The following is a 14900-nucleotide window of genomic DNA, read 5'->3' on the forward strand; positions in this document are numbered from 1 at the left end:
CTGATTCTAGATCCTCTGTGTTCATCCCACACTTCTTTGAACTCAGTCACCATTTTCCTCTCTCGTGAGCGCATTCCAGGCATCCACCACCCTCTCCGTAAAGTAGAATTTCCTAACATTGCTCTTGAATCTACCACCCCTCAACCTCACATTATATCCTCTGGTTTTACCATTTTCCTTTCCCTGGAAAATATTTTGTTCGACGTTAATACCCTTCAAGTATTTGAATGTCTGAATCATATCTCCCCTGCCCCTCCTTTCCTCTAGGGCAGGGGTGCCCAAAAGGTCGATCGTGATCGACTGGTAGATCGCGAAGGCAACGCGAGTCGATCACGTTGCCTTCGTGTTCTACTTGCTTTTCAAGAGCCAGACAGACCCGAAGCATCATGGCGGTCCCCGCGCACCCGGAAGCTCCTCTCACTACCTGCACGGAACGGTGCCGAAAAGTCAGTCAGTCAGTCTCCCTCCCCTCCCCCCTTCTCTCAGGGATTCCCAGGCCATTCATGGAGCTTTCCCCTCTGCCACGGGCCGCCCCACTGGAAGTAGGAAGTTGCGTCAAATTGGGGGGGGACTGGGGGGCATGAAGCGGCAGAGAGCGCGAGCTTCAGGGGAGTTGGTCGCGAGCGCCTTCGGAGATGGCGGTGCGGAGGGTGGAAGCGGGAGGAAGGACGGATTCAAGGGGGGGAGGGGGGAGAGAGAACCGATCGAACGCCTGTTCGCACACTTGGAGACATTGATAACACCGGTCCGGCATCAGCTTCATTGATGTCCCTGGGAGGGTCCGTCCTTGGAAATACCTGCAGAAAACTCCCGTCCCGTGCAGCAGTTTGCAACAAGTAGTGTTTGTGGCTCCTAGGGGGAGGAGGGGAGGTGGTGGTTTGGAGGCCTGTTCTCCGATGGTGGTGGCAGTGGCTTGGGAGCAGGCAGGGAGACAGAAAGAAGGGGGAACAGGGAGACAGAAAGAAAGGGGGCAAGCAGAGAGAAAGACAGACAGAAAGAAAGAGGGGCAGGGAGACTGAAAGAAAGAAAGGGGAGGGGGCAGGGAGAGAGGAAGAAAAAGTTGGCGGAGGGCATGAGGTCTGGAAGCATACAGCAGGCTGAAAGAAGGGAAGAAATATTGGATGCACAGTCAGAAGAATAAAGTGCAACCAGAGACTCATGAAATACCCAGACAACAAAGGTAGGAAAAATGATTTAATTTTCAATTTAGTGATCAAAGTGTGTCTGTTTTGAGAATTTATATCTGCTGTCTATATTTTGCACTCTGGCCCTCTTTTACTAAACCGCAATAGCGGTTTTTAGTACAGGGAGTCTATGAGCTTCGAGAGCAGTGCGGGGTATTCAGCGCAGCTCCCTCCGCTAAAAATCGCTATCGAGCTTTAGTAAAAAGGGAGGGGTGTATATTTGTCTATTTTTGTATAGTTGTTACTGAGGTGACATTGCATAAAGTCATCTGCCTTGATCTCTTTGAAAACCCCCCAGAATATAAATAATGATTAAATTTTCTCTGCATACAGTGTGCTTTGTTTTTTTTTAAATTTTATTGTTGGTAGATCATTTTGACTTGGTCATTTTAAAAGTAGCTCGCAAGCCCAAAAAGTGTGGGCACCTCTGCTCTAGGGTGTATATATTCAGGGCTTCCAGTCTCTCCTCATACGTCTTCTGGCACAAGCCTCTTATCTTTTTTGTCGCCCTCCTCTGGACCGCTTCAAATCTTCTTATGTCCTTTGCCAGATACGATCTCCAAAACTGAACACAATACTCCAAGTGGGGCCTCATCAACGACCTGTACAGGGGCATTAGTACCTTCTTCCTTCTACTGGCTATACCTCTCTTTATACAGCCCAGCATCCTTCTGGCAGCAGCCACTACCTTGTCACATTGTTTTTTCACCTTTAGATCTTCAGACACTATCATCCTAAGGTCCCTCTCCCCATACGTGCATATCAGCTTCTCAGCTCCCAGCATATACTGTTCCTTCCGATTATTAATCCCCAAATGCATTACTCTGCATTTCTTTGCATTGAATTTTAGTTGCCAGGCATTAGACCATTCCTCGAACTTTTGCAGATCCTTTTTCATATTTACCACTCCCTCTTCAGTATCTACTCTGTTACAAATCTTAGTATCATCCACAAAATGGCAAACTTTTCCTTCTAACCCTTCAGAAATGTTACTAACAAACATATTGAACAGGATCGGCCCCAGCACCGAACCCTGAGGGACTCCACTACTCACCTTTCCTTCCTCCGAGCAACTTCCATTAACCACCACCCTCTGGCATCTGTCCAATAGCCAGTTTCTAACCCAGATCACCACTTTAGTTCTAACTTCAGCCTTTCAAGTTTGTTCAAGAGCCTCCTATGAGGAACTGTATCAAAGGCTTTGCTGAAATTTAAGTAAATTACAGATTAGGTGCAGATTAGGGAGTGAATAGCTTATGTGCATGACAGAAGAGTGAGACTTGGGTGTGATTGTATGTGATGATCTTAAGGTGGCCAAACAGGTTAAAAAGGTGTTGGCGAAAGCTAGAAGGATGCTAGGTTGCATAGGGAGAGGTATGGCTAGTAGGAAAAAGGAGGTATTGATGCCTTGTATAAGACTTTGGTGAGACCTCATTTAGAATATTGTGTATAATTCTGGAAGCCGCACCTTCAAAAAGATATAAAAAGGATGGAGTCGGTCCAGAGGAAGGCTACTAAAATGGTATGTGGTCTTAAAGATCTCAATCTGTATACTTTGGAGGAAAGGTGGGAGAGGGGAGATATGATAGAAATGTTTAATACCTATGTAATATAAATGAGCATGAGTCGAGTCTCTTTAATTTGAAAGGAAACTCTGCAATGAGAGGGCATAGGATGAAGTTAAGAGGTGATAGGCTCCAGAGTAATCTAAGGAAATACTTTATTACAGAAAGGGTGGTAGATGCATGGAAGTGTCTCCCAGAAGAGGTAGTGGAGACAGAGACTGTGTCTGAATTCAAAAGGGCCTGGATAGGCACGTTGGATCTCTCGGAGAGAGAAAGAGATAATGGTTACTGCAGATGGGCAGACTAGATGGGCCATTTGGTCTTTATCTGCCATCATGTTTCTATGTTAATAGCAACATAGCTACCGATCGAGGGCATGCAGTGGCTTACCCAATGTCTTTTTCAATAACAGACTATGGACTTTTCCTCCAGGAAATTGTCCAAACCCTTCTTAAAACCAGCTACGCTATCACTTTCTGGACAAGCTAGCTAAGCCAAATGTACACAGAATTGTCTATGTTGCATCCATAATCCAAGAACATAAACAGAACTGCTTTAAGCAACAGTTCTTACAGCAGCAGTCTGTATTGCTAAATGGTTTCTCTAAACTGCATCTTGTTCCCATTAGGCTCAGATCAGTCATGTCCAAATATCTGCACCATCCAAAAGATATTGCTTAGCCTAACAAGTTAGTGGTCTCAGTCCAAATTCCAATGAACATTTCTTACAAAAAAAAAAAAATATGATATCTGGGAATTTCTTGGCTATTTTGGGAGAGAGGAATAGGCTTTTGACACCATTAGAGGTGGTGGCTTTAGTCTAGGACTGAGTGACAATGACAGGGTAGCACTGCCCTTGCTGTAGTTCTTCAATAAATGTAAGACTTTGGCTTCCAGTGCAACAAACTGGCACATTTCACAAGTAGTAAATTTATTAACTTTTTAAGTTGAATAAATAAAATGAAAAAATCCTCCTGCCAAAATAGTTTAAACCTCAAATGTCAGAGCAGTGGGTCCTGTTGCCAACTGGCTAGTTCATAAGTTATACTTCTGAATGCCCTTTAGAAGATTACACATGCTATTTCAGAGGAAATAATTTTTGTTCTTGAAAATTACGGAGATCTGAGCTTATTTTTATTCCAGAAGATGAAAGGAACAAAGTCAGTCTTTCTCTGTTTTGCTTACCTTTCACCATAGAACCTTTCATAAAATTTTTCTTTCCAGGGTTCTGTTTTCTTTTCCTTTTCAATTTCTTGTCTGATCCGTAACTGCATTTCTGGAGTGAATTCTCCTACAAAAGTTAACATCTTCAGTTAAGTTTTTCATACTTGGCAACAAATCAATTTCCGTATGAACCAGAAAGCACTGACAAGGATTCAATTTTTTATGTACTTTAGAGCAGTGTTTCTCAACTCAGCCCTGGACTACCCCCTTGCCAGTCAGGATTTCAGGATATCCACAATGAATGTGCATGAAATAAATTTGCATATAATGGAGGCAGTGTATGCAAATCAAGTATATGCATATTCACGGTGGATATCCTGAAAACCTGACTGGCAAGGGGGTAACCCCAGGACTGAGTAGAGAAACACTGCCTTAGTGGATTCCACACTCCATCAAGACCCTAAACTGGGGCTACAAAGTGAGCGAATGGAGTCATAGAAACAGGGCTGCTCCCCCTTCGATTTGGCCATTGAAAGGACATATGTTCCCATTCCTCCACTCTGTCCTGCAACTTGCAATACCAGGAACGTGAGCGTGGATTTATAGATTCCAACTCCTTCTCCTCCTGTGCAGGATACCTGTTAGACCAGAAACTGGGTAGGGGATTAGGACCTGTGAGCATGGACTGACTGTCAGACTCTGCAATGACAGCTGGAGCCATTCCTTCCATCCTTTGGATGACCAAGATGAGGGAAGGGAGAGGAAATGGAAGGATGCTATTATGTTTTGATTATAATCTGCAGAAATGTAAATTTTCAAGAGTTAAAAAAGGGCCATGCTGGGTAATGCTGCTGTGTCTGCCACTTACAAGGTTTATACGGTAGGCTTCACGCCATGAAATTTAGAACAGCTAAATTACGTCCCAGCATGAAATTTAGTACAAGACAATCAGCGGAAATCTGGGCATTTTCATCAACTATAGTATAGCATAGCTGCACAGTTCTGAAAAAGCCAGCTCATAAAAAAAAAAAAAAGTACACTCCATGAGAAGTTTAATTCTTGCAGCATTTTAAAATGTTAAGACAAATCTGCCTCTACTGCTATGCTTTAACTTACCACACAAACATTTCTGACATTTGTAGTTATATTCCCTCCCTCCCCCCTTAAAAAAAGGTAATCATTTGTTACTAATCATTTATTCAAAACCCTGCATTTTTACAAAATGAGTGCACAGTTACCTTCTGACAATCGCTGTTTCCACCCTTGTGCTGCATATGCAAAAAACTCATTATTCAGAGCAGAACTACTGAGACGCAAAACTCCATCACTTCCCATCTAGAAAACAAGTCAATAGTAGTAGAGGACAATGTCAGCTAAAATTAAACAAGAGTGAAAAAAAAATAGTAATTGCAGACCAGTGGAAGTGGAGAAGACACTAAAACAGCAGCATTTTCGTAAGAACCATTCTAGTATATGAAAGTGCATACTTACTGCCACCATAGCGACAGACTACTTTTTAAGAATACTAGCTTATGCAGCCAATTTAGGGAGGAATTTTATAAGCATCATGAGTGCCTAGAACAGCATTTCATATTGCATATTATAGGTAGCTCAAAATTTGTAAGCTAGGTTTTTATTTAAGGTGCCCTAGAGTAGTGGAGTGACTCCTTTGTTTATACAGTTGCATTGGTTACTAATGTGTGTTTTTAAATTGCTTTGAATAACCTTTAAGGCTATGTGTGATGATTAGCCATGGTTGTTGGCATTTCAATTAGCGTAGTAGGTGCCTACGTGTCCTCTTCTAGAGGATTTTTGGTGCTTTCTAATGCAGCTGTTATGAGAAAGGAGGTATGGAGAAAGAGAGCATTTAGGATAAGGTCAGTATTGGAGTGGTAAAAGTTGCCTGATAAACTAAACAGGGAGGAGTCAGGCTTGGGGTTTAAGAAAGCAGTTGAAGTGCTGCTGTTACCTTGATGCTATTTTAACTAAGGGTTTTAATGTTTGATGATTGTATATCATCTTGATTCGTATTTTTCAATGCCAAGGAAAGAATATATAGATTTTTTATAAATAAATACATTTTGGGCCTGATTTTGTAAAGGATGCCCAGCCTCAGCAGCCACCTAACCGGCTTTTGAAAATCGCACATGGGCATCCTATATAGAATCACATCTGTCCATTATAGAATTGCGAATGTCCATTATAGAACTGCATCTGTCCGTTACCCTGCCTAACCACCCTGTTTCTCTAACCGGCGTCCATGTCATAGATGCTGTTTAGAGAATTGCGTTGCCGCTGAGCTGATCATAGCAAGGGACTCTCCCTGCTCTGATCAGCAGAGCGGCAGCTGCAGAAAACCCCCAAATTCCCCCCCCACTATCCACGGCAGGAGGGATGCCCACTCCCTCCTGACGGCATCCTCCACCAATATCACTGGCAGGAGGGATGCCCATTCCCTCCCACTGTGCATTACTAAGGATGGAGGAGGTGTACCTGAGGCCACATTTTGCCAGATTTGAAATATATGAGAGCATGTGGAACAACTTGTAATTTTGTGGAGAGGGATGTTAGATATTTTGGAGGTTGGGTGAAGTATTGGAGACTTGCATTCCCTCCCACTGGCATCCCCCAACATCCCCAGCAGGAGGGATGCCCACTTCTTCCTGCTGGCACCCCCCAAAGCCCACCTGGACCCCCCTGGACCATTAATAAGAAGGCTGGCCAGAGGGATGTTTACTCCCTCTGACCGGCAGGCCCACCTCTTCAGAATGGAGAGCCTTCCCCTTCCCGGTGCACAGGAGGGGCTTTAGGCACCTGGGCCAACTGGAGTCTTAGGCCTCCTTCCCAGTGCATTCTGGGATGTATTGGGAGTGGCCTAGGGATCTGGCCAGTCAGAGTTTTTGGCCACAAGACCTGCATCAGGAGTCTGAATACATAAAAACCATTCAAATAATAAAAATGTAAAAAACAACATATAAATGAAAAAATATGCATAAAGTATAAAGAAAAGAAAAATGAACTTAAATTACAAATTAGAGCATAAAAATGGAACACAAAATTTTTTTAAAAGAATAAAACAACATACTGACTAAAATACGTATACTAAAAATATAATGAAATCATATTAGAACATAAGAATAGCCTTACTGGGTCAGACCAATGGTCCATCTAGTCCAGTATCCCATCTTTACGGAGGCCAATCCAAGTCATGAGTACCTGGCAAAATCCCAAATAGTAGCAGCATTCCATAGGCTAGCTTATCACAGGGCAGTCAGAGATACCTGCCTGGAAGCTGCTACAGCTCAATAATTAAAAGCCCTGTGATCATCTTCAAGAGATCATGGGTTCAAATCCCAACCAGCTCCCCCAGCACATATTTTAATTGTGGCATTCTACCTTGCAGATGTACCTTGATGATCTCACAATGAGGTCACCATTGTGCAGCTGCAAACCTCCATTTGCAATGAAGTAGAAGCCATGCAGTCTGTTTTGATGTGCCCTGTTTATGTGGTGCCTTATTAAATGTATTTTGAGCTTAATAAAGCAAAAATAAAACCCCAGAGAACTATTTAGCAGATCTCATTAAAGACATCCAAACTGTGCCTAAGTTCCGGAAGAACATCCAAAGAATGCTTAAGTTCCGTCCATAGAATTCAGATCTATTTGAAGCCCAAACTAAGCTCAAAAGTAGACCAGGTTTTCATTCGCCTACAATATAGGGATGATATGGACGACCTAGGTCGCTCAGTGTTATGTACATGAATCGAAGGATGCCCAAATTGAGTCATTGCCCAAACCACACCCATTCCATGCCCACGCCTTCTGAGTTAGACACGAGTTTTAAACATGAATTTGTGGCTGCGTCTACAAAGTGGCGTCTACGTTCTTTGGACACCTAAGTTCCAATTATCGCTTGATAGGACCCTTAATTGGCTCATTAATTACTTAGATTGGACGCCTAAAGCACGCCTAACTTTAGGCATGACTTAGGCACCCTTTATAGAATCAGGGCCTTAGTGTCCAGATTTGCATGTGTGTCTGAGGTGCATATGTAAATTAATTACTTAACAAACTGCTAAACAAAATTAAACTGTTAATGTCTAAATTCTGTGTAGCAATCATGTATGCTTTGAACTGGGTACTAGGATGTTTAACTTTGATGGTTGGTATGTTGTTGTATTGCTTGATTTTGTATACTTGAAAGAAACTTAATAAAAAATGATAGATGTACTATTAATAGTCAGTATCAGATGATAAAATATTTTACAAATTTTATAGATATACTAGAACTTCTATTTTGTCTTTCTGCTTTTCCTTCAATTCTTCCTTTGGCTGCACACCTTCCCCCATTCCTCCTCCTATCATCTTTCTTCTATATTCTCTTCTTTAGTTCTTATTTCCCTCTATTGTATTCTTGAATAACCCCCCCCCCCACACACACACACACAAACACCCTGCCAAACACAACACACACACACAAAGCCAGGACTCCTTTTCAATCTCTTTCCTAGTCTTCCTCCTCTTCCCTCCATCAGAAGTCTTTTGCTCTTCTCTCTCTACCCAATAATCAGTCTTCTTTCCCTCCCTATTCCTCCAGTCCATGGTCTTTTCTCCCCTTCTGACCCTCTTTACCCTGTTCCTCCTCCCTGGGTCACTTCTCTTTGCTCTTCACCACAGGATCAATCTTCCCTCTCTTCATTCTCCAGAAATATCTCCCCCATCCCTCGAAGGCTCTTCCCATATCCCTTTACCCAGGCCCTGGAAAATCCTTCTTGCATACACCTGAATAGTTATCCATGTGTTCTCCCCAACCACTCAAAAAAGAAAAAAAGCTCTGCTGCATCTCCCCATACACCAAAGTTATGGCAAGCTCTTTTTGTCTCTCCCAATCCTCTTAGCTGTAATCCTTATGAAACTTGCCCTTCCAACTCTCTCCACCTAGCAAGGGACACATGGCAGAGCCCAGCTTCTTCTCCTTCTCCCTATTTCCTTAAATCTCGATCACCCCTATTATAAGAGGAGACAGAAACCGGGTTCTGTGTCCTTCTCTCCTTTCAGTTTTTCTCTCCTTCCCCTTCCTCTAACAGCAGAAGCACAGAGCAGAGTGGGCATCTGTTTCCTCTATGTGGAGCATGTGAGCAATCGCTTATACATCTATGAGCATTGCTCAAAGATTTTACATGGTTGTCCACAAAAATACTTGCACACCTGGAAAATTTTGACTTTTTAGACACTAATGTTCACTTGAAAAACTTTTATTTTTTTTTTTAAAGAACTTGTCGCTCACATGAGAGAACATTTGCTCACACCCAACCAATCCTTAGAAGAAGCATTGGTAAGCATGTGCTCTTCTTTCGTATACTAGTCCTCAGATTCCACTAGCAGCCCATTACACATTACCCCCTCCCCCGATTTCCCACTCCTTGCTAGTATACAGTTTGCACAGTGGGCTGCACTAGCCCTGAGTAAATCAATATACTACTAAAGCTCTAGGCACCTCATCAACAGTAAAATAATATAAAAGTAATTTTCAAAACTATGTACGAGTATTTTGCTGCAAAGATCACAGGTGTTACTGAAGTACATAGCTATACAATCAATCTAGAAACAATAAAACAGATAAAAATAGGTATTATATTAATTATTATTATTTGAGTCCATAAATTATAAAATGAAGCAGATATTTTAAATAGAAGTGAATTGTCACAATACCAACTAGGCTCCCATCTATGGAAAGTAATAGAAGATAGACTAATACTGACAATTAACTACTAAACATGCACACTGGTCATGATGTAAAGTGACATGAATACAGATCCAAGGGACAAAATTGTTCAGTAGGAAAAAGCACAGTTACTTACCATAACAGATGTTATCCAGGGACAGCAGGCAAATATTCTCACATGTGGGTGACATCATTCACAGCGCCCGGTACGGACAGTGTTAAAAGTGAACTGCCACTTTAAGTTTTAAGAAACTTTGCGACTGCCCGCACCGTGCATGCATGAGTGTCTTCTCACCCAACGTAGGCCCATGGTTCCTCAGTTCTGTAAGCAAGCTAAGAAGCCAACCAAGGGAGGTGGGAGGAATGTGAGAATATCTGCCTGCTGATAATACCTGTTATGATAAGTAACTGTGCTTTATCCTAGGACAAGCAGGCAGCATATTCACACATGTGGAACTCTCTAGCTTACTGAAATGGGATGGAGGGATAGTTGGCCATTAGGAAGAAAATAAATTCTGTAATACTGCTTGGCCAAAATGACCATCTCGTCTAGAATAGGATTCTAGACCAGGGGTGCACAAATTCAACCCTCCCCAGGCCAGGTTTTCAGGATTTCCCAAATGAATATGCATGAAATCAATATGAATACAATGAAAGCAGTGCAGGCAAAAAGATCTCATGCAAATTCACTGGGGAAATCCTGAAAACCCGACTGGATTCGGCCTTCGAGGACCGGAGTTGTGCACCCCTCTTGTAGACAATAGTGAGATGTGAAAGTATGAATTGAGGACCAAGTAGCTGCTTTGCAAATTTCATCAATAGGAATGGAATGTAAGAAAACTACTGATGCTGCCACAGCTCGGACTTTGTGTACTATTACACAACTCTCGAGCTGCAGCCCAGCCTGAGCATAGCAGAAGGAAATAGTCCTTTTGGATATAGGTTTGCCCAATCTGTTAGGATCAAAGGAAATGAACAGTTGAGGTGAAGTCCTGTGTGGCTTAGTCTTTTGTACATAATAAGCCAAGGCATGCTTGCAATCCAAATTGTGAAGAGCTATTTCTCCAGGATAAGCATGAGGCTTTGGGAATAAAACTGGCAGCATGATGAAATTGATTGAAGTGGAATTCCATGACTACTTTCAGGAAGAATTTAGGATGGGTGTGGAGTACCATCTTATCATGATAGAATACTGTGAATGGTGCATCTGCAACTACTGCTTGGAGTTCACTCACTTGATGTTCCAAAGTGACAGAAATCAAGAAGACCACTTTCCAAGTGAGAAACTGGAGGTGAGAAGAAGCTATTAGTTCAAATGGAGGTTTCATCAAAGTGGCCAGGACTATATTACATTACATTAGTGATTTTATGCCGCCATTACCTTGCGGTTCAAGGCGGATTACAGAAGAGGAATTCTGAATATGTCCAGAGGTGTTACAGAGTAGAGCAGGTTGCTTCAGAAGATTAAGACTATAGACAACTAGAGGCAGCTTGAGTGGAGGTTTGGAATTGAAAAGTCCCTTCATAAACTTGGAAACCAGAGGATGAAAGGCCAGATTTATTGTTGACAAGAACATAGAAAGCACTAATAGTACTGAGGCAAACTCCAACCAAAGTAATTTTCAATCCAGAACTGGAAAAATGAAAGAGATAATCCAATACTGAAGAAAGAGAAGAAGATGGAGCATTTTGATGATGGAGAGTACACCACAGATTGAAATGTGTCCACTTCTGTTGGTAGCACTTCTGAGTAGAAGGTTTCTGGAAGCAGCTAAAATGGCTTGTACCACATCAGAGAGAATAGGATGTGCTGAAGTCAGGCCAAGAGGTACCAAGCTGTGAGGTATAGTGATTGCAGATTGGTATGTAAAAGATACTGTTGACTCTGAGAGAGCAGAGATGGAAAGATTTGCAAGGGAATCAGATCCCTGGCACTCAGCTGAAGTAGAATGGCGTACCAAGGCTGTCTGTGCTACCGAGGAGCTACCAGGATCATAGTGAGTGACTCTTGCTTGAGTTTGACCAACGTCTTGAGAATGAGAGGGATTGGTGGAAATGCATACAGGAACATGTCTGTCCAATCCAGAAGAAAGGCATCTGCTTCCAAATGTTGAAGAGAATATTGCCTGGAACAGAACTAAGGCAATTTGTGATTGTGGGAGAGGCAAACAGATCTATCTGAGGAGTTCCCCACAGTGAAAAAATGTGACGTAATACTTTGAAGTTGAGAGTCCACTCGTGTGGTCGAAGAAATCTGCCTAGTTTGTTGGCTACAATATTCTGAGACCCTTGCACATACACAGCTTTTTTTTAAAAAAAGTTTTTATCCAAGATATTTTATTAGAGAATATAATTAGAAAAACAGTAGATGCTCAACAATCTTAGCAACATAGTTGAACTAAGTATATAAAGAGCATAAGAAAGCAAATTGTTACATTAAATACTACAAAATACAAAAGTTGGAAGCACAGTGCATTAAAAAAAAAAGTGGGGGGACGGGGAAAAACTAATTATACCACTATGCCATTTTCTAAAAAGGATTGAGATTAAGAAGGACCACAAAAAGAAGATAAAAGGGACCAATACTTGTGAAATGTTCTAATTGTTCCCAATTTTTCTGCTATCACCATTTCGCATCTCTGATGAAAAAGAATTGAGCTCCAAACAGAGATATTAAGAAGATGCAAAATTTTCCAATTGGAAAGAATTAGCTTTTGTGTAATTGTAATAATAATATGAAATAACTTCATATTCTTTTTAGAAATGCTAATGTCTGGAGAATGAGAATTGAATATAATAATTTAAAGAGAAATCTGAACCGAAATGCCAAATATCTTTTCTATTATTATCCAAACTTCTTTCCAAAAGGAATTAACAATAGAACATTCATATATAATATGTATTAGAGAGCCCGGGAATTGTTTACAATTCCAACATACACTAGATGACACTAAGCCCGCCAATGAAAGTTTATGCGGAGTCCATTCTAGGCTTATGATATAGAAAGAACATAGATTGTATGGAACTTGCTGTAGTTAGAGGCCTCATAGTTCTGGTCCAGAAAAAGAACCAACTTGACTCATTCCATTTATGTCCACAATCCTGCTCCCATAAATGTTAAAGAGCTGAGGTGCATCTTGAAGATGAAGGGGTAATTATTTTATATAATTGAGAAGCAGCGTGGCCTTTTGTTAATAAGTTCGTAGCTAGGTTATATATATCTGGAATGTGATCCCGAAGGGATTGGACATATTGATTATTTTTAAAACAATGGTATAATTGCATCCATTTATATAGTATGAATGAGAAGGTAAAGAAAAATGTTCTACCATCTCCTGAAATAAGATTAAAGAATTTTGAGGACTCGGAAGATGTCCTTTGTTTATCCATTCCTTCCATAAAAAGGGTTTCTTATTGATTAAACTTCAGGATTGAACCACAAAGGTGTGTATTCTTGATGATCATAAAACCAATGTAACCCCTACTGTATTATGAAGGCTTTGTGATATATCAGGAAATCTGGAAATAAGACTCACCTAATTCTTTTTTGAGCTTCAGTTTCTTTAAAGCAATTTGAGGTTTTTTTTAGATTTCCAGAGAAAAGAAGTAAGCAATCTATCTAACTGTTTGTAGAAAGCCGCAGGGAAAAGTTTTGGTATCATCTGTAGGATATAATTGATTTTGGGCACTAGCATCATTTTTACTGTTTCTAATCTCCCCCACCAAGCCATGACTAAAACAATAATCCTTTCACTGTTGAAAGTAACTGATTCTTTAATAGACCCATTCAATTCTATCCCCAAATATTTTAACTTGTGAGAATTCCACACTAAATTAAATGGCTTGACCAATTCTGAATATGTATAACTATTAAGCAGTAATGTTTCTGTTTTTTTGCATATTAATCTTATACCCTGAGAATGGAGAAAATCTGCTGATTGTTTGAAAAATGAGAGGAAGGGAGGATTCTGGATTAGAAGCATATATTAAAACATCATCTGCATAAGCAGAAAGTTTGATATTCATAGATTTATAAGAGAAACCAGTAATGCTTGAATTAGTTCAAATTGCTATTAATAAGGACTCCAATGCTATATTAAATAAATCCAGAGAGAAAGGACAACCCTGTCGAGTTCATCTATGCAATATAAAAGGAGACGAAAGAAAATTGTTCGCAATAATTTGCGCAGTGGGATTGGCATAAAGAACTTTAATCTGCTGCATCAGAAGTGAAGGAGCACCAAACCAATCCAACGTATGAAATAGATAGTCCCACTCTATACGGTCAAGAGCTTTTTCTGCATCAAGTGATAATATAAGAAAGGGGTCAGGTTGTGATTGTATCATTTGAGCGATGTGAAAGAAGAGACGAGAGTTATCTGATATTAATCGACCTGGCATAAAACCTATTTGATTGGGATGAATTATTTTTCCAATAACTTTTTTCAACTGATTAGCTATTACTTTGGCATTTATTTTATAATCAACATTTAGCAGGGAAATTGGCCTATAATTTTGCACCAATAATGGATCTCTATTAGGCTTAGGAATCACTGTAATAACCACTTCAGTGAAATGACTACTAAGCACATTATCTGGATCCAGAAAGTTGTATAGTAATATCATTCTTAAATATTTTATAAAACTTGGCAGTGATCTCATCAAGACCTAGAGATTTTCCAATAGGAAGCTGTTTTATAGCTACCATAATTTCCTCAGCTGCTATCAGATTTCTTAAATCTTTAACATCTGCTTCTATCCTTTTATGACCAACCAAATCTTGAAAAAAGCCTATTAAATGAGGACTTTGGTTAACAGCTTGTGATTGATAAAGTGTAGAACAATATTCATTACAAACTTGAAGTATTTCTGGTAAAGATGTAACATTCTCATTTAAAGCATTCATAATTACAGGTATTTGAGTCTTTTTTTCCCCTACATTTTAGATATGAGGCTAATAACCTGCTCGACTTATTACTCTCTGCATAGTATTTAGATTTAGTGAAAAATATTTGCTGTTTAACTTACTGTGTATGAAGCTGATTATGTTTGTATTTAAGTTGACAAAGTTTATTATATATCAGAAGATCATTAGACTATATATATTGGCCTTCTTCAAGTTTGATTTCAGATTCCAAATCAGATACAGCAGCTTTTTCGGATTTGGATTTGTGAGAGTTTATAGATATAATTTCCCCTCTTAAAGCTGCCTTAAAGAATTCCCAAATAACAAAAGGAGAACAGTGTGATGGAGAATTTATGT

General features: G+C 40.4%; 1 protein-coding gene across 3 annotated transcripts in view; it reads right to left on the bottom strand.

The window, feature by feature from the left end:
* ASXL3 (ASXL transcriptional regulator 3) overlaps positions 1–14900 on the bottom strand; it is a 326363-nt gene that overhangs the window by 43707 nt on the left and 267756 nt on the right. For all 3 annotated transcript variants that reach the window (XM_033934243.1, XM_033934244.1, XM_033934246.1), the window contains 2 exons: positions 5151–5247; positions 3934–4039 (listed from right to left, as the gene is read on the bottom strand). In XM_033934243.1, coding sequence (XP_033790134.1) covers positions 3934–4039; positions 5151–5247 — 203 coding nt within the window. The remainder of the gene's footprint in view (positions 1–3933; positions 4040–5150; positions 5248–14900) is intronic.

Source organism: Geotrypetes seraphini, chromosome 2, assembly GCF_902459505.1.
Source record: "Geotrypetes seraphini chromosome 2, aGeoSer1.1, whole genome shotgun sequence".
NCBI lineage: Eukaryota > Metazoa > Chordata > Amphibia > Gymnophiona > Dermophiidae > Geotrypetes > Geotrypetes seraphini.